At 37.7% G+C, this 26,029-nt stretch overlaps 1 protein-coding gene across 14 annotated transcripts in view; it reads left to right on the top strand.

Annotated features, from left to right (window-relative positions):
• Positions 1 to 26,029, top strand: part of DMXL2 (Dmx like 2) — a 173,291-nt gene that overhangs the window by 80,730 nt on the left and 66,532 nt on the right. For all 14 annotated transcript variants that reach the window (XR_013395581.1, XR_013395582.1, XR_013395580.1 and 11 more), the window contains 2 exons: positions 16,806 to 16,895; positions 19,406 to 19,523. Coding sequence is in view for 11 of the 14 variants with exons in the window: in XM_015142247.3 (XP_014997733.1) it covers positions 16,806 to 16,895; positions 19,406 to 19,523 (208 nt within the window). In the remaining 3 variants the exon portion in view is untranslated. The remainder of the gene's footprint in view (positions 1 to 16,805; positions 16,896 to 19,405; positions 19,524 to 26,029) is intronic.

Below are 26,029 nucleotides of genomic sequence, written 5' to 3'. Positions count from 1 at the left end.
TTTCCTTTTTGAAAATGGGAATTTTTGCCTGTTTTTAGTTTTCTGCCATTGATGGCATTCCACATGATTTGGGGGATTTTGTATTTTCTTATGGTTCTATTTGTTCTCCGTTATACTCAGTGTTTTGTTTTTGGTGGTACCTCAAGGTTTTATAATATGCATCTTTAACCTCTCATAGTCTACCTTCAAATAATAGTACAGTACTCAAAATATAATGTAGCTAGGCACAGTGACTCACACCTGTAATCCCAGCACTTTGGGAAGCTGAGATGAGAAGATTGCTTGACCCCACGAGTTCAAGACCAGCCTGGGCAACATAGTGAGACCCCATCTCTAAATATATATATATAAATATATATATATTTATAATGTAAACATGTATAAATATATATATAGTAAACAACTTTCAATAGTATCCCCAATCTCCCTCTCCTGTGGTCTTCAGCATGCATGTCCTGTGAATGTTTTGTTAGGTTTATACGTAAGTATTTCATTTATTCTACTGATTGTAAATGGTACTGTCTTTTTAATGTTGATGTCCAGGTAGTCACTGTCGGGATATACAAATACAGTTGAATATACAAATACGATTGAATATACAAATGCAATTGAATTTTGTGTGTTTATCTTGTATCCTGTAACATTGCTGAATGCATATATTAGGTGTAGGAGTGTTTTTGGTAGATTTCTGGGACTTTTCCATGTAAATAATTGTGTCATTATAAATGGGAACAATTTTATCTCTTCCTTTCTAATCTGTATGATTTTTGTTTTTCTTATTTTGTTGTGGTAACTAAAACTTCCAACACCATGTTGAATAAGAAGTGAGATTAGATGTTCTTGCCTTCTTCCCATTTTTGGAGGAAAAACATTCAGTCTTTGATCATTACATATAATGTTAGTTGCAGGTTTAAAAAATTTTTTTAAAATTTTGTGGGTACGTAGTAGATGTATATATTTGTGGGGTACATGAGATGTTTTGATATAGGCATGCAATTCTTAATGAAATAATGGAAAATGGGGTATCTGTCACCTCATACATTTATCCTTTGTGTTACAAACGATATAATTATACTCTTCTAGTTATTTAAAAATGAGCAATTAAATTATTGACTATAGTCATCCCGTTGTGCTATCAAACACTAGGTCTTATTAATTCTAACTATTTTTTTTGTACCCATTAACCGTCCCTGCCTCCCGCCAATCCCTTACTACCCCTCCCAGCCTCTGGTAATCATCCTTCTACTCCCTATCTCCATGGGTCCACTTGTTTTGATTTTTAGCTCCCACAAATAAGTGAGGACATGCAATATTTGTATTTCTGTGCCTGGCTTATTTCACTTAAAATAATGACCTCCAGTTTCATCCTTGTTGCTGCAAAATGACGGAATCTCATTCTTTTTTATGGCCAATTAGTAGTCTGTTGTGTATAAGTACCACATTTTTTTTTCTTTACCTATTCATCTGTTGATGGATACTTAGGTTGCTTCCAAATCTTGGCTATTTTGAACAGAGCTGCAGCAAACATGGGAGTGCAGATACCTCTTCAATATATTAATTTTCATTCTTTTGGGTATGTGCTCAGCAGTGAAATTGCTGGATTGTATGGTAGGTCTATTTTAGTTTTGTGAGCAACCTCCAAACTGTTTCTATCATGGTTGTACTAATTTACATTCCCACCAATAGCATATGAGGGTTTTCTTTTCTCCACATCTATGTCAACATTTGTTATTGCCTGTCTTGGATATAAGCCATTTTAACTGGGGTGAGATGATATCTCACTGTAGTTTTGATTTGCATTTCTCTGATGATCTCTGATATTGAGCACCTTTTCACATGTCTGTTTGCCATTTGTATGTCTTCTTTTAAGAAATATCTGTTCAAATATTTTGCCCATTTTTGATTAGATATTAAGATTTTTTCCTATAGGGTTGTTTGAGCTTCTTATATATTCTGGTTATTAATCCCTTTTTAGATGAGTAGTTTGAAGATATTTTCTCTCATTTTGTGGGTTGTCTCTTCACTTTGTTGATTGTATCCTATCCTTTTTAACTTGATGTGATCCCATTTGTGCATTTTTGCTTTGGTTTCCTGTCCTTGTTGTGTATTACTCAGGAAATGTTTGCTGAGACCAATGTCCTGGAAGGTTTCCCCAATGTTATCTTGTAGTAGTTTCATAGTTTGAGGTCTTAGATTTAAATCTTTAATCCTTTTTGATTTGATTTTTGTATGTGGTTAGTGATAGGGGTCTGGTTTTATTCTTCTGCATATGGATATCCAGTTTTCCTGGCACCATTTGTTGAAGAGACTGCCTTTTCTCCATTGTATGTTCTTGGCACCTTTGTCAAAAATGAGTTCACTGTAGATGTGTGGATTTGTATCTGGATTCTCAATGAAACACAGTTCCATTGGTCTGTGTGTGTGTTTTTGTGCCAGTACCATGCTGTTTTGAGTACTGTAACTCTGTAGTATAATTTGAAGTCAGATAATATGATTCTTCCAGTTTTGTTCTTTTTGCTTAGGATAGCTGTGGCTATTCTGGGTCTTTTGTGGTTCAATATAAATTTTAGATCTTTTAAAAATTTCTATAAAGAATATCAGTGGTGTTTTATAGGGATTGCATTGAATCTGTAGATTGCTTTGGGTAGTATGGACATTTTAACTATATCAGTTTTTCCAATCCATGAACATGGAATATCTTTCCATTTTTTTGTCCTCTTCAATTTCTTTATTCAGTGTTTTACAGTTTTCGTTATAGAGATCTTTCACTTCTTTGGTGAATTCCTAGGTTCTTAATTTTGTGTGTGGCTATTGTAAATGAAATGACTTTTTTTTTTTTTCTTTTTCCCCCGAGAGGGAGTCTTGCTCTGTTGCCCAGGCTGGAGTGCAGTGGCCGGATCTTATCTCACTGCAAGCTCCGCCTCCCGGGTTTAGGCCATTCTCCTGCCTCAGCCTCCGGAGTAGCTGGGACTACAGGCGCCCGCCACCTCGCCCGGCTAGTTTTTTGTATTTTTTTAGTAGAAACGGGGTTTCACCATGTTAGCCAGGATGGTCTCGATCTCCTGACCTCGTGATCCACCCGTCTCGGCCTCCCAAAGCGGTGGGATTACAGGATTACAGGCTTGAGCCACTACGCCCGGCGTACTTTTTTTTTTTTTTTTTTTTTTTTTTTTTTTTTTTTTTTTTTTTTGAGGCGGAGTCTTTGTCACCCAGGCTGGAGTGCAGTGGCGCGATCTCAGCTTACTGCAGCCTCCACCTCCCGGGTTCAAGTGATTCTCCTGCCTCAGCTTCTGGAGTAGCTGGGACTACAGGCACGTGCCACCATGCCCGGCTAATTTTTCTTTTTCTTTTTCGTAGAGACAGGGTTTCATTGTGTTAGCCAGGATGGTCTTGATCTCCTGACGGCGTGATCCGCCTGCCTCAGCCTCCCAGAGTGCTGGGATTACAGGTGTGAGCCACTGCACCCAGCCGCGACTACTTTTTCAAAATTTCTTTTTCAATTTTTTTGCTGTTGGCCTATAGAAATGCTACTAATATTTGTATGTTGATTGATATCCTGTAACTTTACTGAATTTATCAGTTCTAATGGTTTTTGGTGGAGTCTTCAGGTGTTTCCAAATGTAAGATCATGCCGTCTGCCAACAAGGATAATTTGACTTCTTCCTTTCCAATTTGGATGCCTTTTATATATCTTTCTTTTGTGTGATTGCCTGATCTGGCACTTTCAGCACTATGTTGAACAACAGTGGTGAAAGTGAGCATCCTTGTTGTGTTCTAGATCTTAGAGGAAAGGCTTTCAGTTTTTCCCCATTCAGCATGATACTAGCTGTGGGTCTGTGCTGTATGGCTTTTATTATGTTGAGGTATGTTCCTTCTACACCCAGATTTTTTTTAGAGTTTTCATCATGAAGGGGTGTTGAATTTTATCATGCTTTTTTAGCATCAATTGATATGATCATACGGTTTTTGTCCTTCATTCTGTTGATGAAATGTATCACACTGATTGATTTGTATATGTTGAACCATCCTTGTATCCCTGTTATGATAAATGATCTTTTAATCATTTTAACCATATTGTTGAATTTGCTTTGGTAGTGTTTTGTTTAGGATTTTTGCATCAGTATTCATCAGAGTTATCGACCTGTGTTCTTTTTTTGATGTGTCTTTGTTTGGTTTTGGTATCAAGGTAATACTGGCCTCATAGAATGAGTTTGAAAGTATTCCTTCCTTCTCTGTTTTTCGAATAATTTGAATGGGTTGGTATTCGTTCTTTTTTATATGTTTGGTAGCATTCAGAGCAAAACCATTGGATCCTGGGCTTTTCTTTACTTAGAGACTGTTTATTATGGCTTTGATCTTGTCACTTGTTTTACTGATCTATTCAGGTTTTGGATTTCTTTTGTGGTTCAGTCTTGATAGGTTGTATGTGTCTAGGAATTTGTCCATTTCTTGTAGATTTTCCAATTTATTGACATATAGTTGCTCATAGTAGCCACTGTTGATCCTTTGAATTTCTTTGGCATCAGTTGTAATAGCTCTTTTTTCATATCTGATTTTATTTATTTGGGTCTTCTTTGTCTTTTTCTTAGTCTGGGAAAAAGTTTGTCAATTTTATTTTATCTTTTCATAAAACTTTTTGTTTTGTTGATCTTTGTATGGTTTTCTTTGTTTCAGTTTCATTTATTTATGCTCTGATCTTTATTATTTCTTTTCCTTTACCAATTTTGGGTTTGGTGTGCTCTTGCTTTTCTAGTTCTTTAAGATTCATCATTAGGTTGTTTATTTGAAGTCTTCCTTGTTTTTTGATGTAGGCACTTACAGCTATAAACTTCCCTCTTTTAGTACTGCTTTGGCAGTATCTCATAGATTTTGGTATGTCATGTTTTCATTATCATTTGTTTCAAGACATTTTTCAATTTTCTTTTGAATTTCTTCATTGACTCAGTTGTCATTCAGGAGCATATTGTTCAATTTCCATATGTTCGTATAGTTTCCAGAATTTCTTGTTATTGATTTCTAGTTTTATTCCAATGTGGTCAGAGAAGATGCTTGATATTATTTCATTTTTTAAAATGTTTTAAGACTTGTTTTGTGACCTAACATTTGGTCTGTCCTTGAGAATGATCCATGTGCTGCGGAAAAGAATGTATATTCTGTAGCTGTTGGATGAAATGTTCTGTAAGTATCTATTGGGTCCCTTTTTTTGATAGTACAGATTAAGTCTGATGTTTCTTTGTTGATTTTTCTGTCTAGAAGATATGTCCAATTGTGAGTGATGTCAAAGTATCCAGCTGTGATTGTATTGGGGTCTATCTCTTTCTGTAGCTCTAATATTTGCTTGATATATCTGGGTGTTCCAGTGTTGGATACGTATACATTTAAAATTGTTATATCCTCTTGCTGAATTGACCACTTCAATGTTATATAGTGACCTTCTTTGTTTCTTCTTACAGTTTTTGTTTTGAAAACTATTTTATTTGATACATACTATCAGACATATAATGATACTGATATCAGTATATCTGTCTGATATAAGTATAGCTATTCCTGCTCTTTTTTGGTTTCTGTTGGCATGGAATATCTTTTCCCATCCCTTTGTTTTCAGCCTATGTGTGTCATTATGTGTGAAGTGTGTTTTTTGCAGGCCACAGATTATTGAATCTTGTTTACCTATTCAGCCACTATATTTCTTTTGATTGGAGAATTTAGTCCATTTAGTCCAAGTAATTAATAGGTAAGGACTTACTCCTGCCATTGGTTATTTGTTTCTGGTTGTTTTGTGGTCTTCCTTCTTTATTTCCTTCCTGTCTTTCTTTTAGTGAAGGTGATTTTTGCTGGTGATATGATTTAGTTTTTTGCTTTTTGTTTTTGATATATTCACTGTATGTTTTCTAATTTGAGGTTACCACAAAGCTTGCAAATATTATCTTACAACCCATTATTTTAAGCTAATTATGACTTAACACTGTTTGCATAAATAAACAAGCCTAAAGAAAACTAATAAAGGCTCTACTCCTTAACTTTGTCCTGCTACAACTTTTTGTTATTACTATTTATATCTTTTTGTACTGTCTGTATCTTGAAAAGTTGTAGTTATTATTTTTGATTGATTCATCATTTAGTCTTTCTACTTAAGATCAGTTTACACACCAGTGTTACAGTGTAATAATATTCTGTGTTTTTCTGTGTACTTACTATTACCAGTGAGTTTTGTACCTTCAGATGACTTCTTATTGCTCATTAATGTCCTCCTTTTTCTGATTTAAGTACTCCTGTAGCATTTCTTGTATGACAGGTCTGGTGTTGATGAAATCCCTCAGTTTTTGTCTGTCTGGAAAAGTTTTTATTTCTCCTTCATGTTTGAAGGATATTTTTACTAGATACACTATTCTGGGGTAATTTTTTTTTTTCTTTTCAGCACTTCAAATATGTCATGGCTTTCTCTCCTGGCCTGTAAGTTTTCCACTGAAAATTCTGTTGCCAGACATACTGGAGCTCCATTATATGTTGTTTCTTTTCTCTTGCTGCTTTTGGGATCCTTTCTTTATTGCCTTTAGGAGTTTGATTATTAAAAGCCTTGAGATCGTCTTCTTTGGGTTAAATCTGCTTGGTGTTCTATAGCCTTCTTGTACTTGGATATTGGTATCTTTCTGTAGGCTTGGGAATTTCTCTGTTACTACCCCTTGGAATAAATTGATATCTTTCTGTAGGCTTGGGAATTTCCCCATTGCTATTGCTTTCCACCTCTACCTCTTTCTTTACCTCCTCTTTAAGGTCAATGACTCTTAGATTTGTCCTTTTGAGGTTATTTTCTGGATCCTGTAGATGTGCTTTGTTGTTTTTTATTCATTTTTCTTTTGTCTCCTCTGTGTATTTTCAAATAGCCTGTTTTCAAACTCACAAATTCTTTCTTCTGCTTTATCAATTCTGCTAGTAAAAGACTCTGATGCATTCTTCAGTATGCCAGTTGTGTTGTTTAGCTCCAGAATTCCTGCTTGATTGTTTTCAGTTATTTAAATTAGTTTGTTAAATTTATCTGATAGAATTCTGAATTTGTTGTCTGTGCTATCTTGAATTTCTTTGAGTTTCCTCGGAATTCTGTCTGGAGGTCACATATCTCTGTTTCTCCAGGATTGGTCTCTGGTACCTTATTTGGTTCATTTGGTGAGGTCATGTGTTTCCTGAATTATCTTAATACTTGTAGATGTTCTTTGGTGCATGGACATTAAGGAGTTAGGTATTTGTTATAGTCTTCACAGTCTGAGCTTACTTGTATCTGTCCTTCTTAGGAAGGCATTCCAGGTATTTAAAAGGACTTGGGTGTTGTGATCTAAGCTGTATCTGCTTTGGGGGGACCCCAAGCCCAGTTATGCTGTGGTTCTTGCAGACTCTTAGAGGTACTGCCTTGATGGTCTTGGATAAGATTTGGAAGAATTCTCTGGATTACCAGGCAGAGACTCTTGTTCTCTTCCCTTACTGTATTCCAAACAAACTCAGTCTCTCTTTCTCTATCTCTCTCTCTCTCTCTCTCCCTCCCTCCCTCTCCCTCTCCCTCTCCCTCTCCCTCTCCCTCTCCCTCTCCCTCTCCCTCTCTCTCCCCCTATCTCTCACCTCTCTCTCCTTCTCTCTCTTTCTCTTTCTGTCTTTCTTTTCTGAGCCACCTAGAGATGGGAGTGGGGTGACACATGCACCCCTGTGGCCATCACCTCTAGGACTGTGCTGGGTCACACCTGAAGCCAGCACAGCACTGGTTCTTGCCCAAAGCCAGCTGTAATCACTCCCCAGCTACCGCCTATGTTCTCTCAAAGCCCTGGGCCTCCTGCAATCTGCAGGTAGCAAAGTCAGCCAGGCCCGTGTCCTTCCCTTTAGGGTGATGAGTTCCTCCATCCACTGGGCTGGTCTAGAAGTACCATCTGGGAGGTAGGGAGCAGAGTCAGTAACCTTAGAAGTCTACCTGGTGTTCTATTGTACTGTGGCTGAGCTGGTACTCAAACCACAAGACACAGTCCTTCCCACCCTTCTCTCCCCTCCAAAGGCAGATGAACCTTACCCTGTGGCCACCATGACCTCAGGCCTACAGGGAGTACTTCCAGACTACTACCAATGTTTTCTTAAGGACCAAGGGCCCTTTGGTTAGCTTGTGGTAAATGCTGCCTGGTCTGAGACTCACCATTTCAGGGCATTGGGCTCCCTTCTGGCCCACAGAAGATCCAGAAATGCTGTCCAAGAGCCAAGTCCTAGAACTGGGGACTCCGAGAGCCTGCTTGGTGCTCTACTCCCTTGTGGCCAAGCTGGTACCTAAGATGCAAAACAAAGTTCCCTTTAGTTTTGCCTCTACTTCTCTCCAATTTTAGTATATGTGCTGTCGAAGTGAGCACGTTGCCTCTGCTTTTCTCAAGCAGGAGTCTTGCCCTGTAGCTACCATAGCTGGGAATGTGCTGAGTCTCACCTCAAGCCAGCCAGTCTCATCCAAGACCCTCGTCATAGTACCTGGATATTGCTGCTGGTTATTCAGGGCCCAAAGGCTCTTCAGTTAGCAGGTGATGAATCCTGCCCCAGGGGTCTTTTCCTTCATGGCAGTGGGTTCCTTTCTGGCCCAGGGTGTGTCTAAAAGTGTCATGTGGGAGATAGGGCCTGGAAAGGGAGCCTCATGACTCTGACTAGTGCCTTATCCTGCTGTGGCTGAGCTGGTATCCAAGAGGCAAAACAAAATCCTCCCCACTCTTCTGTCGCCTCTCCTCAAGCAGAAGGAAGGAGTCTCTTTGGAGCCGTGAGCTGTACAGCCTGGGGGTTAGGGAAGGGATGATGCCGGCACTTTTTTACCCATCCCGCCTGGTGTCTCAGTAGGTTGCATGCCTCCCAGGCCCACTGTCTTTGGCCCAGTTCAGCACTAGGGACTCATCTAGGAGTTGCAGACCTTGTGGCCTAGACTGCCTTTCAAGTTTATTTAAGGCCCCAGAGCACCTGATGGTGGCAAGGCTTTTGGGGAATCAAGCTCAGACAGATGGGATCCAGCTATTCCCCTCTGGGTAGGGCTCCCTCCATGGGCGAGTGTCAGCTGAGTTTGGTCTGGTTTCTCTTTCTGCTGTATAACAAGGCAGCACTGACTTCAGTGCTCACACTTGCTTGCTCTTCCTTTCCCCCGTACACGGAAACTCAGCACCTTGCTGCTGCTGCAGGGTATGGGGGAAGGGTGGTGTTGGTGATTCATGAGTGTTTTTCCTACCTCTTCTGTGCCTCTTTCAGTGATAATGAAGTTAAAACTGGGTACTGTGAGTGCTTACCTGGTTTTTGGTTCTTATGAAGGTGTTTTTTTTTTTTCATGTAGTGGTTAAATTGGTGTTTTTGCTGGGGGGACAATTGGTGGAGCCTTCTATTCTGCCATCTTCCTCTTCTCCTGCCTTCAGCTGTTGGGTTATTTGTAGATATTCTTTATAAAGTTGAGGAAGTTCTCTAGGTTTGTTAATTTTCTTGATATTTTAAAAGAATCAGCTTGTTGTTTAATTGAGCTCTTTGTTTCTGTAATGTTTTCATTTTTATCTTCATTGATTTTTGCTCTTTATTGCTTCCTTCCTTCTGCTTGCTTTGGGCTTTTCTTTGGTTCTTTTTTTTCTAGATTTATGAGACAGGAGCTTAGCTTAATGATTTTAATTTTAAAAAAAATTGTCTAAGGTATACATTTAGTGCCTGCAAATTTTTCTTTCAGCACTGCTTTAATATTTTTATATGTAGCATTTTTATTTTCATTTAGTTCAAGATATGTTTTGATTTCCCTTGAGAACTTCTCTTTGACCCTTGATTAGTTAGAAGTGTATGATGTAGCATCCAAGTGTCTGTTAATAATTTCTAGTTTGATTCCATCAGGGTAGAAAAATGTACTGTATGATTTCAGTCCTTTTTAGTTTGTTGAAGTTTGTTTCATGGCCCAGGACCTGGTCTATTTTAGTACAAGTTCCACTCACTAGCACTTAAAAACATGTGTATTTTCTTGTTGTTGGGTAGAGTGTTCTATAAATGTTAGTTACTCTTGTTTTGATTGATGGTGTTGATTGATGGTGTTCTTCTGTATCTTTACTGATTTTCTCCCCAATTGTTCTATCAAGTCTTGAGAGCGAGGTATTGCAGTTTCCAACTATAATTGTGAATTTGTCTGTTTCTCCTTTTACTTCTATAAGTTTTTGCTTCACATAGTTTTCAGCACTGTTCTTTGGTGTATATACATTTAGTGCAAATTCAAGGTGTTGGCAAGGTCATGCTCCTTCTGATATTCAAGGGGAGGATCCTTCCTTGCCTCTTCCTAGATTGCTCCTGGCAGTCCTTTGTGGTGTTTGGCTTGTAGCTGCATCACTGCAGTCCGCCTCTGTCTTCACATGGCCTTCTTCCATCTGAGAGTCTCTGTGTATCCTTTTTTTGTAAGGACACCAGACATTAGATTTTGCACCTGCTGTAATCCAGTATGACCTTTTCTTAAACTAGTTATGTCTGCAAGACCCTACTTCCAAACCAAGGTTACATTCCGAGATGCTGAGTGGACATGAATTTTGGTAGGATACTATTTAACCCACTACTCTGATCAACTTTCTTTTCTCATCAGTTATATTTGTAGTCGCATAGTCAGGAACTTTCAAAGTCTCTTGAGCCTCCAGACTTCCTTGAGCCATTTTGACTTTGAGACCCCCATACTATAAGGCATTCTGGGATTTTTTAACCTTTCTGAAATATTGACTATAGAGTCTTGCCCTTATTTTCAATCTTAAACTCTTAAGATGATGTGACTACTTTCTGTCACATTTCCATTGTTTCTGCTCATCGTTTTGATTTTCTTAATACAATAGCAGTTCTCCTACTTACTTCTATTAATTCTGAGACAAAATGTAGCAAGAAGTTGTCACATGCTCTCCTATTCCTCAAATGAGATTTTTAGTAGATGCCAAGTAAAGGCTAGCTTTTTAAAAATTTTGTAACAGATACTTGAAAGCTATAAATATTGTTCTGTAGATAGAGGGGTAGATTTAGGGAGCACAGGAAGGGAAATACAGTGATTAATTTGCAGGGTAGAGTAGAATTGGTAGGTACTGGAAGCATGAAGATAGCAGGGAGTCTGTTGAGGTCAACTAAGCTTGTGGTAAAACAAACGATCGAAAGTGGGATTTCATAGTCTAGGAAAGGAGAGGAGCAGAGCTTAGTAGTTGCTTGAATATGGATATGAAAACAGAGGATTCTAAGGTTTCTAGTTTGTGACAGTTGTTCCAGTAGCTATGGCAAGATAGTTTTGAGGTATTAACAATGACTTAAATTTTGGACACATTGAATGTAAGGTGACCTTGGTTTTAGTTTCCTAAGTTTGGTTTGTTTGTTTGTTTGTTTATTTATTTTTTGAGACAGAGTCTTGCTCTGTTGCCCAGGCTGGAGTGCAGTGGCATGATCTCGGCTCACTGCAACCTCCGCCTCCCAGGATCAAGCGATTCTTGTGCCTCAGCCTCCTGAGTAGCTGGGACTACAGGCGTGTGCCACCATGCCTGGCTAATTTTTGTATTTTTAGTAGATATGGGGTTCCACCATATTGGCCAGGCTGGTCTTGAACTCCAGACCTCAAGTGATCTGGCCACCTCAGCCTTCCAAGTGCTAGGATTACAGGCATGAACCACTGTGCCCAGCCCCTAAGTTTAGTTTAGATACCTGTTTTACAGGCAATTGGAGATATTCCTAATGTTTCACATTAGGTACCAGTGCACATTGGGATTTATTATTACAAAGACAGTACTTGAAGTCATTAGATCTCTAAAGGCATTAGTAATAGTTAATGTTCATAAATGTGACTGCCAGTCATCAAGAAGAGAGTTATGTTTAGCGAGCTGTTTATGAAGACAGGGATTAAGCTTTTTAAAAAAACTTCCATTTAAAATATCAAAAATACAGTTGTTTTGGTGCCTAAAAAATAAGCTTTTGATTATCTTCACCCAGTGATGCTAGATTGGTGAGATCCATTCATTCAGGTATTTAGTGAGTACTTACTAAGGTATTCTACAAATAAATAAGAGAGAAGTTGTGTTGAAAGATAGGGTGGTATAGTGTGTGCTACTATTAGTAAAAACAAGCTTTTAAAGTAGGAATGATCTAAAGTGTAATTTGTTTTCACTCAGTAATTTATTTACTCAATCTTTAATTTTCATTGAGGACTCACTGTGCATAACCTATAGTACATGGAAGAATAAATATGTGTATTGTACCAGGTGCTAATAGTGTTAAAATGAATAGAAGCAGTCCCTACTTTCAAGGATCTTGTATCTATAGAGTCATATAAATATGTACATGTAGTATGTAATAAGTGGTAAATTAGAAGAAAAGGCTGATTTCAGGATGTGAAATTCATTTAATTGGCCTCCACTTAAGCCAGCTCATTGGATTCATTGATGCTGTCCATTCCCTCTATAAAATATAGGATGGATGCTCATAGGGAGTAGTATACCAGGCTTTGTTGATTCCACAAGTTGACTTGTAACCTTAACAATAATAATAGCTGGGAAAGTTACTTAACATGAAAAAAAAGTGCTGCTGCTGCTGGCAAACTTTTATCTAGTGATTATTGTATGTCAGGCTCTCTTCTAAATGCTTTACATATATTAACTTACTTCACCTTCCTGGTAACCTTAAGAAAAATGTAATATTACGTCCATACTTTAGAGGTAAGGACACTGAAGCATAGAGAAACGTAATTACTTGTCCCAGTTTAGTCAGCTAGCAATGGTAGAATCAGGATTCGAACCCAGGCAGCCTAGCTGTAGAGACCAAGCTCTTGCAACTACGTTGACTGTCTCTCAAGAGCCAGCTGTGTTTATTTTCAACCTTGTATATGTCAAGTTGCACAGATTAGTGTCATTCTATAACTTAATTATTATATAGATTGATGAAATGTAAGTATAAAAATGTGAATGTTTTTATAAAAACAAGTGCTTTGGAAGCAATTTTGCTAAAAATCATTCTTTAATTAGACATGGTCAAAACAACTGTAAAAGATTCAGGAGGAAAATGTTTAAGAAAAACTGCACTCAAAGTGCTTTGTAGGTGTCTTTATGTTTTTACTGCCATTTATGTATGTATGTATGTATGTATGTATGTATGTATGTATGTATGTATTTTGAGTCCAAATGTTGCTCTGTCGTCCAGGCTGGAGTGCAGTAGCACAATCTCGGCTCACTGCAACCTCTGCCTCCCGGGTTCAAACGATACTCCTGCCTCAGCCTCCCAAATAGCTGGGATTACAGGTGCGCACTGCCATGCCTGACTAATTTTTGTATTTTTAGTAGATACGGGGTTTTCACCATGTTGCCCAGGCTGGTTTCGAACTTTTGACCTCAGGTGATTCACCCAGCTTGGCCTCCCAAAGTGCCGGGATTACAGGCGTGAGCCACTGTGTCCAGCCTATTTCCATTTAAAGAACTGAAAAATACAGCCAAGGACTTACAGGGGTGGCATACGCAAGAAAGACCTGTAATTCCCATTAACAAGCCCATACTCCAAGGTCTTACTCAACACCAAAATATCAGTTATTTATATATGTTTATGTTTAAAATAAAACAAAATGTTTGAAGTATACATATTATTTTAAAAATGATTCTCTGGGTTAACTGACCTTGCTGAGTGATTTATCCTCTCTCTGTCCAATGCTGTCAGATAAGATGGCTTTTCCTACAGTTAGGAGCAACTCTTAATCCAGATTGTGGTGGTCAGGAAAGAATTTCTGGCGCAGATATCTGAGATGAGACTTACTGAATGGGTAAGACGTGAAAGTGAAGGAGGAAAAGGATATTTCAGGTAGAGATAACAGCAACTAAAAATGCACAGAGGTGTAAGAATATGCATAGTAAGCTGTAAGTAGTTTATTACAGCCATAGCATAGAATGTGAATGGCTGCTGGAAATAGCTGAGACTGGATAGGAAGTTAGAGGTTAGAGTGTGAAAAAATTTATATTGCTTTCCTTTATGATTTTGCTCTGCTTTCTCAAAGTCTGTTCTCAACACAGGAGTTAGAATGATGCCCTTAAAATGTAATTCAGGGCTGTGCGCGGTGGCTCATGCCTGTAATCCCAGCACTTTGGGAGGCCGAGGCGGGTGGATCACCTGAGGTCAAGAGTTCGAGACCAGCCTGGCCAACATGGTGAAACCCTGTCTCTACTAAAAATATAGAAATTAGCCAGGTGTGGTGGCATGCACCTGTAGTCCCAGCTACTCGGGAGGCTAAGACAGGAGAATCACTTGAACTCGGGAGGCGGAGGTTGCAGTGAGCCGAGACCATGCCATTGCATTTCAGCCTGGGCAACAAGAGTGAAACTCTGTCTGGAAAAAAAAAAAAAAAGAGACTTTGTCAAAACAAGATAAGCAAAGAAGGAGATTTTGAAAATATTATTAATGTGTTTGTTTCCATTAAAGCCAGAAAAATGAAACTATAATTAGTCAAATTTCTGGTATAAATAAATTTAAACTTAAAGTAATACGTGAGTTTTAATGCACCTACTTTTCAATTTTTGGCATTTTTCAGCTACTTTAATGTTCCAGAAAAATGTTAACTACAGCCAGGTGCAGTGGTATGCCTGTAATCCCAGTGCTTTGGGAGGCTGAGGTGGGAGGATTGCTTGAGGCCAAGAGTTTGAGACCAGCCTGAGCAACATAGTGAGACCCTGTCTCTACAAACAAATTAAAAAATTTGTCAGGCATGGTTGCGTGCATCTGTAGTCCTAATTACTTGGGAGGCTGAGGCAGGAGCCTGGAAATTGGAGGCCAATAGAGCAAAAAACAAAAGAAAGATGTTAACCATTAAAAAAAAATATATCAAAACACGTATGTGCAGTTTTGATGCACATTAATGGCATCAATATGGCTCATTAAGATACTATTGGGTTCTGTATGTAAATGTTGGATATTTTGCTCATTATGGATTGTTTACATTAATTTTTATTTTAAAAATATTGCATTAAAATATTATTTTTCTTGATTATTGAATTTTTGAGCACTCTTTTAAATTTTGCACCCTGGGTGAATGCTTCACTTCATTCTAATTTCCAGTAGTGTTTTCCACTATAAAATGAGTTTCTTGTTGGAGGTGATGTTGAGTGAGATTCTGTAGAATTCTGGAATTCTGTAGTGTAGTGTTCAGAAAGTCTGTTAATTATAGTACTGGCAGAGAGTTGTGGGCAGGGAAAGCAGATCCTTAGCTGGAATACATATCTATTCCTGTGAGGGGATCTCAACCTTGGCTGCACATTGGCAGCACCTCAATCTCTGTAGGTGGGACCTTAGCATCATTGATTGTTAAAGCTCTCCAGGTGATTCAGTGTGCAGCCAAGATTGAGAACAAGTGATCTACAGCAGATACTACTTAAACTTTAGTATACACATGAATCCTATGTAAGTCTCGTTAAAACACAGGTGTCTTAGTTTCAGGGAGTAAGTATGCATTCATAAAAAACTTCCTGTCACTGCTGGTCCATTGACTACACTTTGAGTAGCAAAGCTTTGTTGTGTACTAGAAAAATTTCACTGTTTTCACCTCACCAACTATAGGCCACAGTTGAGTCCAGATTTGAATGAACAAACCCAGCAGACTGTTAACACCGTTTCTTTTTCTTTTCTTTTTTTTTTTTATTTTTAATGGAGTCTCACCCTGTCGCCCAGGCTGGAGTGCAGTGGCGCAATCTCGACTCACTGCAACCTCCGCCTCCCAGGTTCAGGTGATTCACTTGCCTCAGCCTCCTGAACAGCTGGGATTATAGGTGCCCTCCATCACTCCCCACTAATTTTTATATTTTTAATAGAGAGGGGTTCCACCATGTTGGCCAGGGTGGTCTCTAACTCCTGACCTCAGGTGATCCACCTGCCTCGGCCTCTCAAAGTGCTGGGATTACAGGGATGAACCACCGCGCCTGGCCCTGTTAACACCATTTCTAAATGTCTGAGCTAACACTTTAAATCATGAATCTTGGGTGAACATACCCATATCAATAAATTCAGCCCTACCTAACTACATATTTTTTTTCTTTTGATCTAATAACCCTAGAATCCATTTTCTTAGATGCTCTCTGGAATCCTACTGATACAAATAAGAAAGTTTCTACAACTCCAGTATAAATGCTGTTTTCTCCCCTACCTTGTACTTGTATCTAGGTGAAGCTAGCCTCTAACCCCTCTCATTGGCCTTTTTGAGGTAGTGAAAAGTAGTAAAGGTGGGTGCTGAGGAGAATGGGCATTTCTTTCTGAGGCAACCGTTTCAGATGAAGTTACCGAAAGGTTTTTATGCAAGAGAAAGTCGGTTGGAACATAGGTGAGGAGGACTGTTCTTTTTAGCAGAAAGTTTTTGGGCTTTGGGGTTCCAAAGTAGGCTTCATGTGTTAGTTCCTACATCCTTATCCCAAGACACAATCCCACTTCTTCTCAACCATTGCCCTTACCTTCAGTCTGGCAGGGTTGTACTTTTAAATGTCATTGCACGTCTGCAGACCACTCAGGCATTGGGCCAGATCTTTAGCCATGTCTGTCTTGGGCTTTAAGGCTGCAGAAATGAAGAAGATATGATGCCTTGAAGTTATATGCTATTTTTATAAACACTATAGAGTTTTCTCTCTGCTTAGTTAACTTTAGAGTTAACATGAGAATGAGTATAGAAAGTTGAAATATTTCTCTGAATGTATCACATTGCATTGTCAATCAGTGACTATTTAGAGGGAGCCTTAAATGTCCAAGATACTGTATCATATTGACAATAGATTTTAAGTTGTTGGCCATTAACATTTTGTGTTTTTTATTTACAGAAACTTATTGGAGAAGTGTTTAATATTGTGAGCCAACAGTCTACTGCTCGACCTGGCTGCATTATTGAACTCGATGCAATAACCAACCAAGTAAAAACATGCTTGTGAATTGGTGATATTATATACTTTATCCCATGATGTTTTATGTGTATATGATATATGTCATTCTCAGAATAATTTTCTTGTTTGTTATTAAATGCAGACAACTTCAGTTGATTCCCATAGTGAAAATCTACTAATGATTTAGGGATTATTTTTCTCCTTGGGAAACCAAGAACCATATATTCTCACTTATAAAGTGGGAGCTAAGCTATGAGTATGCAAAGGCATACAGAGCGATATAATGGACTTCAGAGACTCAGAAGCGGGAGGGTGGAAATGGAACTAGAGATTTAAAAAACCACGTTAGGTACAGTGTACACTACGTGAGTGATGGATACACTAAAATCTCAGAATTCACTACTATATAGTTTATCCATGTAACAAGAAAACCACTTGTACCCTGAAAGCTATTTAAATAAAAAATTTTTAAAAAGGAATTATTCTTCTCCAGTTGAATTGTATTTGTAGCAAAGGAAATTTGGTTCAGTTAGAGAAACCATGACCCTGTTCTTGAAATGCTGAGAGAAAATACAGTGCAGCTGCATAGAGGATCGGGTTGTGGTTTCTCGTTTTATATTATTACTCTTTTCAACTCAGTAGAGGGTGACCTCAGCTTCAGAGTGTTTGCCTTGTTAGGCCCCATGTTGGGTACTTTTATGAGGTCCTTTAAAATGCAGATGAAAATCAGATCAAAGTGAACATATACTTTTTAATAACAGGTCCTTTGTGTAGTCAGTATTCCCCCCTACCTACTACCTAGGAAATAAGGAGAACCCTTCTCCCTACAGGGAGATGTAAAACCCATTTTAGCCCTCAGGATATTTGTTTCTTTAGGACTATGTTTATGTATTAAGGGATAGAACTAACATTAATTCCAAATGTGAAAAGGTTTAGTTTGGTAAGGAAGCTACCAATAGTTTTAAACAAGGAAATGAAGAAAGAGCCAACTGTAGTTAAAAGCAAGTATAGAATTATATCATAAATTTTCTTTGGTGTTTTGCACTTTCTTTTGGGGAAAATGTAGTCATTTCTGCTAATATAGATAAAATACATCATCTCTTGATAGCAGAACTGGGGCTGCCAGACCCATATTGCTAATACCTCCTGGGAAATGCTTTTTAATCCCCAGTGCCCCACCTTTCTTCAGATTCAGCCTGTGATTTCTTTTTTCTACTCCATAGGGATGTAGAAGCATGGGTTGGCTTCCTTCCTACAGATAAGTTAATTTTTAATGGATTGGATGTTAAATTCATCCCCTACTTTAGCCTCCTTTGCACTGATTACCATGGGATATTAATATAGCCTGCTCTCACAAAGCAGTCTTTTTACTTCATATTTGCTCAGCATTTTCTCCCCTGCTCCTTGTGGCTATTTTTAACAGAAGGCCTGGTCAACTGTAAGCAATAATGAATGACAAAGTTTAAAGTTCTTTCTAGGTTTGTTCCCAGTGTGTTGTATGATTTCTATATCCATAAAGGTATCACCCTTCTCTTTACTTGCATTTATTCTTTGTCCCTTGGGAAGGTGACCTCCTAGACAATGAATGTGAAGAGATTTTTAATGTTTCTACCTATAGAAACACAAAATGCCCTATAACTTTCCTAAAATTGTGTGGCCCAACCAAATATTGTAATCCTTTTATTTCTTTCCATTATGTAAAGAGGCAGGCTTTCCTTTATAAGATTATTGACTCCTCATCAAATGCCAAGATAATCATAGCTACTTCCCTTTCTTGAAATCTCTGGGGATGCCATCTGATTGTCTTAATACACTTCCAAAATAAGCTTTTGTTTGGATGTAGCCTTTCCTTGAACTTCGGTTCACGTTAAGGTTCTAAGTAGCCATTTGTGACAGTCTTAAAACGTGGTCATGGAGCATAGCAGTTGACATTGATGTTTCATCCATCCTTTGAGGGGTTCTAGTTACTTATGTGTGAGTTTAATTCTCTAGAGATGTAGCCTCCTGCTGGCTGTTACAGGATCCCTCGTAATTCCCACTAGACAGAGCTGTTGGGATACTTTGAGGAGCTTTCTGGGTTTTGTTTTGTTTTTTGGTTCTCTGGTGGAATTGAAAAAAACTGCAAGTTGTGTAGTAGTCTAGTGTGTCTTACATAGTTAGTGCAGCCCTCCCCAGTCAGTTGTGAATCTGATGCTTTCAGGCTCAAAGTGGTGAAGGTTGCTTAACTGCTCTTTAAATTTGGGTTTTTGTAGCTTCTTTTTTGTTTTTGTTTTTTTGAGAAGCAAACCGGTTGATTTGTTTCTGCTAGAGTTCTTCTATTCTGCTATTGGCTGTGATATCTTTGAAAGTAATTTTTCTCTGACCAGGATAGTTTTAATGATTTTTTTCTGTTGCTTTATTTCTTTCTAATTAGTAGTAGTTAAAGAATAGAAATTGTTAGATATATTTCTTCTGCATTAGCATTGGGGAGGTGATGGATGGGAGATGGGAGACAGAGAATTTCAAAGATAAAACCTCTTCATTTTTTTTCATATTTGTAGTGTGGCTCAAATACACAGTTGCTTCATGTGTTTCAAGAAGACTTCATTATAGGATATAAACCACATAAAGAAGATATGGAGAAAAAGGAAACAGAAATATTTTTTCAGCCATCACAAGGTACTTTAAAAAAATAGTCTGCATTTGTTTACCTTCATGCTAAAAAAAAGATCTCTAAGCTTTCATTGAGTATGGATCTTCAAAAGTTATCACTCTCATAATTTTTGACAGATACACCAGTTAGTTCTGTCAAAATTGCTTGCTTGTAGATGAAGAGGGCATGTGGGTGAACATTACATTTTGCAAGACAGTTCACCGGTGATATAGACTTTTGCCAAGAAATGGTGTCTATGAACCTTAATTTGTTTTAAAAAGTAAGTTTAATTATTCAACTCTGTAAATAAATTATTTTGATTGGTAGTTCCATTTGGTATCTCAAGGAAAACAGTTAATTTTATTGTAGGTTTTAAAAAATTACCAGTAAATTGCTTCAGACCAATGATGAATATAAGATATAAGGTATCATGTTGTATGGGACAGTAGAAACCTCATGGAAATAGTGAATGCAAGGTACCGTCTCACAGTTTTCCCCTTTGAAGTGTGGTATTTTTTCCTTTTTGTGAAAGTAAGTAGTTTAACCCTTTCAAAAACAAACAATATGATGTTTAGTTTAAGCTTTATAACTTAGCTTAAAATGTTACCTTCAGACGTTAAACTATATTTAAGTTTTTTAAATTGGCAAATAAAATTGTGTGTATATATATATATAACTTCATAATTATAAAACCAACATGTCCTATTTGAAAAGCCATGTCTTTAAGAATTAAGTGTCTGTGTTAATATTTAGTTTACAAAGGGTTTTTAGATAATTAATTTCATTTGGTTACAAATTGTGAATATCCAGATGGACATATTTAATTTTCTTAGTGTAGTTTTCATCACAAAATTATGTATAGCATCTAAGGAAACTGTTCCTATGTAATTTGTGCAGATAATTTCCTTTGCTTTCGTGGAAAATCAGATTGAGGTCCTGTATTCTAAGAAGCTTAGCTCAAACATCTTTTCACTCGCCAGACTAGTAACTTGTTTTTCTTTCATATCTCTTTCTTCATACACAAAACTTTTCTTATTTATGTTATTCAATTATGTTCAGTTTTATTTCACTATCATTATAACAGCAGTACTTCTTTACAGATTTAAAATTTACTTTTCTGTAGTATCTTACCTTTGCCTGGGTTAATCTTTTTAATATGGTTTCCAACAAATGTAGCTGCCATTTATCACGTTATTTCTAACAGGAAAGATATGCCAACTTACCAGAATTCAATGCTTATATAAAGTTGATACTTTTCTTTATAATATTTTAATTGACTTGCATTAAAAATTTTCTTTATTTCTCGCTTTTGGTATTTGTTATGCCACTGCTAAATCAGGCCAAAAGATTTCCTCAATGCTTTCTTGGTTTTCCTTTAGTTTTTGTGTGAAGTTTCTCTTTCTTCCTGATTTTATAGCTGTGTTCTTAAAGGACTTGTGTAGGTTTCTCTTCTTCTCTGCTTCTGCTTTATTTTGTACTTTCTAAGTTTTAATTAAAAGTTTATTACTCTCTTAGTTAAGAAAAATGCCAAAAATAGACAAAATTAAGTGCATAATTAAGTGAACCTCCATATTTGAATTATAATGTAGGTTAAAGATTTTATCACACTTGCTTTGTCTACACAATTTTTCTTTTTCCCCCCTGAAATTTTTTTGTTCCCCCAAGACAGAGTCTTGCTCTGTTGCCCAGGCTGGAGTGCAGTGGCGTCATCTCAGCTTACTGTAACCTCCACCTCCCAGGTTCAAGCAATTCTCCTGCCTCAGCCTCCCAAGCCGCTGGGATTACAGGCGTGTGCCACCACACCTGGCTGATTTTTTTGTGTTATTACCAGAGTCGGAGTTTTACCCCGTTGGCCAGGTTGGTCTTGAACTCCTGACCTCAAGTGATCAGCCCGCCTCGGCTCCCAAAGTGCTGGGATTACAGGTGTGAGCCACCGTGCCTGGCCCCCCTGAAATATTTTAAAGCAAATCCACCTGCAGTGTTGTTTCACTTCCATATGCATTTCTAAAAATAACTCCCTTACATATTTGCTATTATCAAATTGATAAAATAATAAAATTCCTCAGAATCATGCAATAACTACTCCCATTTTTCATTGAATTGTCAAAAAGTTGAGGTTTTTGTTTATGTGTTTTTGTTTGAATCTATATCCAAACAAGGTTTACATATTGTGTTTTCACTGTCTATTAAGAGGAGTATTTTAATCTAAAGTGATATCTTATATACACCCTCATTATGCCACTAACTTTAGAGCAAGGTTTTTTTTTTTTTTTTTTTTTTTTTTTTCTTTTTGAGACGGAGTCTCGCTCTGTCGCGCAGACTGGAGTGCAGTGGCCGGATCTCAGCTCACTGCAAGCTCCGCCTCCCGGGTTCCCGCCATTCTCCTGCCTCAGTCTCCTGAGTAGCTGGGACTACAGGCGCCCGCCACCTCGCCTGGCTATTTTTTGTATTTTTTTTTTTTAGTAGAGACGGGGTTTCACTGTGTTAGCCAGGATGGTCTCCATCTCCTGACCTCGTGATCTGCCCGTCTCGGCCTCCCAAAGTGCTGGGATTACAGGCTTGAGCCACCGCGCCCGGCCAAGTTTTTTTTTTTTTTAATTATTTTTTTATTATGCTTTAAGTTCTGGGATACATGTGCAGAACGTGCAGGTTTGTTATATAGGTAAACACGTGCCGTGGTGGTTTGCTGCACCCATGAACCCATCATCTACATTAGATATTTCTCCTAATGCTATCCCTTCCCTAGGTCCCCCACCCCCCCACAGGCCCTGGTGTGTGATGTTCCCTTCCCTGTGTCCATATGTTCTCATTGTTCAACTCCCACTTATGAGTGAGAACAAGCAGTGTTTGGTTTTCTGTTCCTGTGTTAGTTTGCTGAGAATGATGGTTTCCAGCTTCATCCATGTCCCTTCAAAGGACATGAACTGATCCTTTTTTATGGCTGCATGGTATTCCGTGGTGTATATGTGCCACATTTTCTTTATCCAATCTATCATTGATGGTCATTTGGGTTGGTTCCAAGTCTTTGCTATTGTGAACAGTGCCGCAGTAAACATACATGTGCATGTGTCTTTATAGTAGAATGATTTATAATCCTTTGGGTATATACCCACTAATGGGATGGCTGGGTCAAATGGTATTTCTGGTTCTAGATCCTTGAGGGATTGCCACACTGTTTTCCACAATGGTTGAACTAATTTATACTCCCACCAACAATGTAAAAGTGTTCCTATTTCTCCACATCCTCTCCAGCATCTGTCGTTTCCTGACTTTTTAGTGATTGCCATCCTAACTGACGTGAGATGGTATCTCATTGTGGTTTTGATTTGCATTTCTTTAATGACCAGTGATTATGAGCATTTTTTCATATGTTTGTTGGCCGCATAAATGTCTTCTTTTGAGAAGTGTCTGTTCATATCCTTTGCCCACTTTTTGATGGGGTTGTTTTTTTCTTGTAAATTTGTTTAAGTTCTTTATAGATTCTGGATATTAGCCCTTTGTCAGGTGGATAGATTGCAAAAATTTTCTCCCATTCTGTAGGTTGCCTGTTTACTCTGATGATAGTTTCTTTTGCTGTGCAGAAGCTCTTTAGTTTTTGTTGCCATTGCTTTTGGTGTTGTAGTCATGAAGTCTTTGTCCATGCCTATGTCCTAAATGGTATTGCCTAGGTTTTCTTCTAGGGTTTTTATGGTTTTAGGTCTGATGTTTAAGTCTTCAATCCATCTTGAGTTAATTTTTGTATAAGGTGTAAGGAAGGGGTCCAGTTTCAGTTTTCTGCATATGGCAAGTCAGTTTTCCCAACACCATTTATTAAATAGGGAATCCTTTCCCCATTTCTTGTTTTTGTCAGGTTTGTAAAAGATCAGATGGTAGTAGATGTGTGGTGTTATTTCTGAGGCCTCTATTCTGTTCCATTGGTCTATGTATCTGTTTTGGTACCAGTAGCATGCTGTTTTGGTTACTGTAGCTTGCAGTATAGTTCGAAGTTAGGTAGCATAATGCCTCCAGCTTTGTTCTTTTTGCTTAGGATTGTCTTGGCTATGTGAGCTCTTTTTTTGGTTCCATATGAAATTTAAAGAGTTTTTTTTCTAATTCTGTGAGGAAAGTCAATGGTAACTTGATGGGGATAGCATTGAATCTATAAATTACTTTTTCACGATATTGATTTTTCTTATCCATGAGCATAGAATGTTTTTCCATTTGTTTATGTCCTCTCATTTCCTTGAGCAGTGGTTTGTAGTTCTCCTTGAAGAGGTCCTTCACATCCCTTGTAAGTTGGATTCCTAGGTATTTTATTCTCATTGTAGCAATTGTGAATGGGAGTTCACTCATGATTTGGCTCTCTGTTTGTCTGTTATTGGTGTATAGGAATGCTTGTGATTTTTGCACATTGATTTTGTATCCTGAGACTGCTGAAGTTGCTTATCAGCTTAAGGAGATTTTGGGCTGAGACTATTGGGTTTTGTAAATATACAATCATGTCATCTGCAAACAGAGACAATTTGACTTCTTCTCTTCCTATTTGAATACCCTTTATTGCTTTCTCTTGTCTGATTGCCTTGGCCAGAACTTTCAATACCATATTGAATAGGAGTGGTGAGATAGGGCATCCTGGTCTTGTGCTGGTTTTCAAAGGGAATACTTCCAGCTTTTGCCTATTCAGTATGATATTGGCTGTGGTTTTGTCATAAATATCTCTTATTATTTTGAGATAAGTTTCATTAATACCTAGTTTATTGAGAGGTTTTAGCATGAGGGGCTGTTGAGTTTTATCAGAGGCCATTTCTGTATCTGTTGAGATAATCATGTGGTTTTTGTCATTGGTTCTGTTTACGTGATGGAGTACATTTATTGATTTGCGTATGTTGAACCAGCCTTGCATCCCAGGGATGAAGCCAACTTGATCGTGGTGGATAAGATTTTTGATGTGCTGCTGGATTTGGTTTGCCAGTATTTTATTGAGGATTTTTGCATCCATGTTCATCAGGGATATTGGCCTGAAATTTTCTTTTTTTGTTGTGTCTCTGCCAGGTTTTGGTATCAGGATGATGCTGGCCATATAAAATGAGTTAGGGAGGAGTCCCTCTTTTTCTATTGATTGGAATAGTTTCAGAAGGAATGGTACCAGCTCATCATTGTACCTCTGGTAGAATTCAGCTGTGAATCTGTCTGGTCCTGGGCTTTTCTTGGTTGATAGGCTATTAATTACTGCCTCAATTACAGAACTTGTTATTGGTCTATTTGGGGATTTCACTTCTTCCTGGTTTAGTCTTGGGAGGGTTTATATGTCTAGGAATTTATCCATTTCTTCTAGATTTTCTCGTTTATTTGCGTAGAGGTGTTTATAGTATACTCTGATGGTAGTTTGTATTTCTGTGGGATCAGTGGTGATACCTCCTTTATCATTTTTCATTGTGTCTGTTTTATTCTTCTCTTTTTTTTTCTTTATTAGTTTGACTAGCTGTCTATCTATTTTGTTAATCTTTTCAAAAAACCGGTTCCTGGATTCATTGATTTTTTTGAAAGGTTTTTTTGTGTCTCTGTCTCCTTTAGTTCTAGGGCAAGGTTTTTTTTTTTTTTTTTAAAGGAGTTTCTCTGACTACTTACTTGTGATGTTGTTTAAACTTTTTCTTGTCTACTGTATTTCCTGTAAAGTGCAAGTTAGCTCTGTAGACTTGATTAGATCTGGATTCAACATTCTAGGTGATGCAGTACTTCATATGTATCATACCAGAAAAAAAATAATATTCAGATATCTCACTTTTAGTCATATTAAGAGTCAGAAGATTCAATTGGTGGTGTCATTATAGTTTGACAGCAGTGTTTATCTCATGGCTTCTTCCATTGAATATTATTGATCTTACAGTAGTTCATTAAGGATTGAAAAATTATGATTTTCCAATTTTATCAGTTCTCATTTATTTATTAGCTGGAAAACGTCTGTAAATAGAAGCATTTCTTTATCTACTGGGGCCATTGGATTACTTTGAAAAACAGTTCTTTTTGGAAAGGGTTTAAGTGCTTAATTCTTTCCATTTAATTGACAGTTTCAGAATGAGGAGTCTGTGCGCTGGTTATCTCCAGCTACTACTGTTGAATTTGTTGTTGTTTGGATTTCTTTGTCTTTTAGGTATCAATATGAACTCATTTTAAGAAAACTCTTTAATGAACAATAATATACATACGAGAAGTACTCATATAACTCAATGGATTTTTATGTATGTAGGATATTTCAATCAGTTGCAATCATTTTTTAAATGCCTACATAGTCCTATATTAGGCTAGTAAGTACCATTTGAAGTAGGTCCTGAGTCCTTTTGACATAACCTCATTATTGTAATAGTTTACTTTCTTTCAGGCACAAGATTTTCCTGGGTTTATCTTGTAGCTGTCCTTTGCAAGAATGGAATCATCCTTCCAAACTGTTCCTTTTTAAAAAATTATTATTATACTTTAAGTTCTGGGATACATGTGCAGAACATGCAGGTTTGTTACATAGGTATACACGTGCCGTGGTGGTTTGCTGCACCCG

The sequence above is a fragment of the Macaca mulatta genome, chromosome 7 (assembly GCF_049350105.2).
Source record: "Macaca mulatta isolate MMU2019108-1 chromosome 7, T2T-MMU8v2.0, whole genome shotgun sequence".
NCBI lineage: Eukaryota > Metazoa > Chordata > Mammalia > Primates > Cercopithecidae > Macaca > Macaca mulatta.
This window is presented reverse-complemented; position numbering and strand designations above follow the sequence as displayed.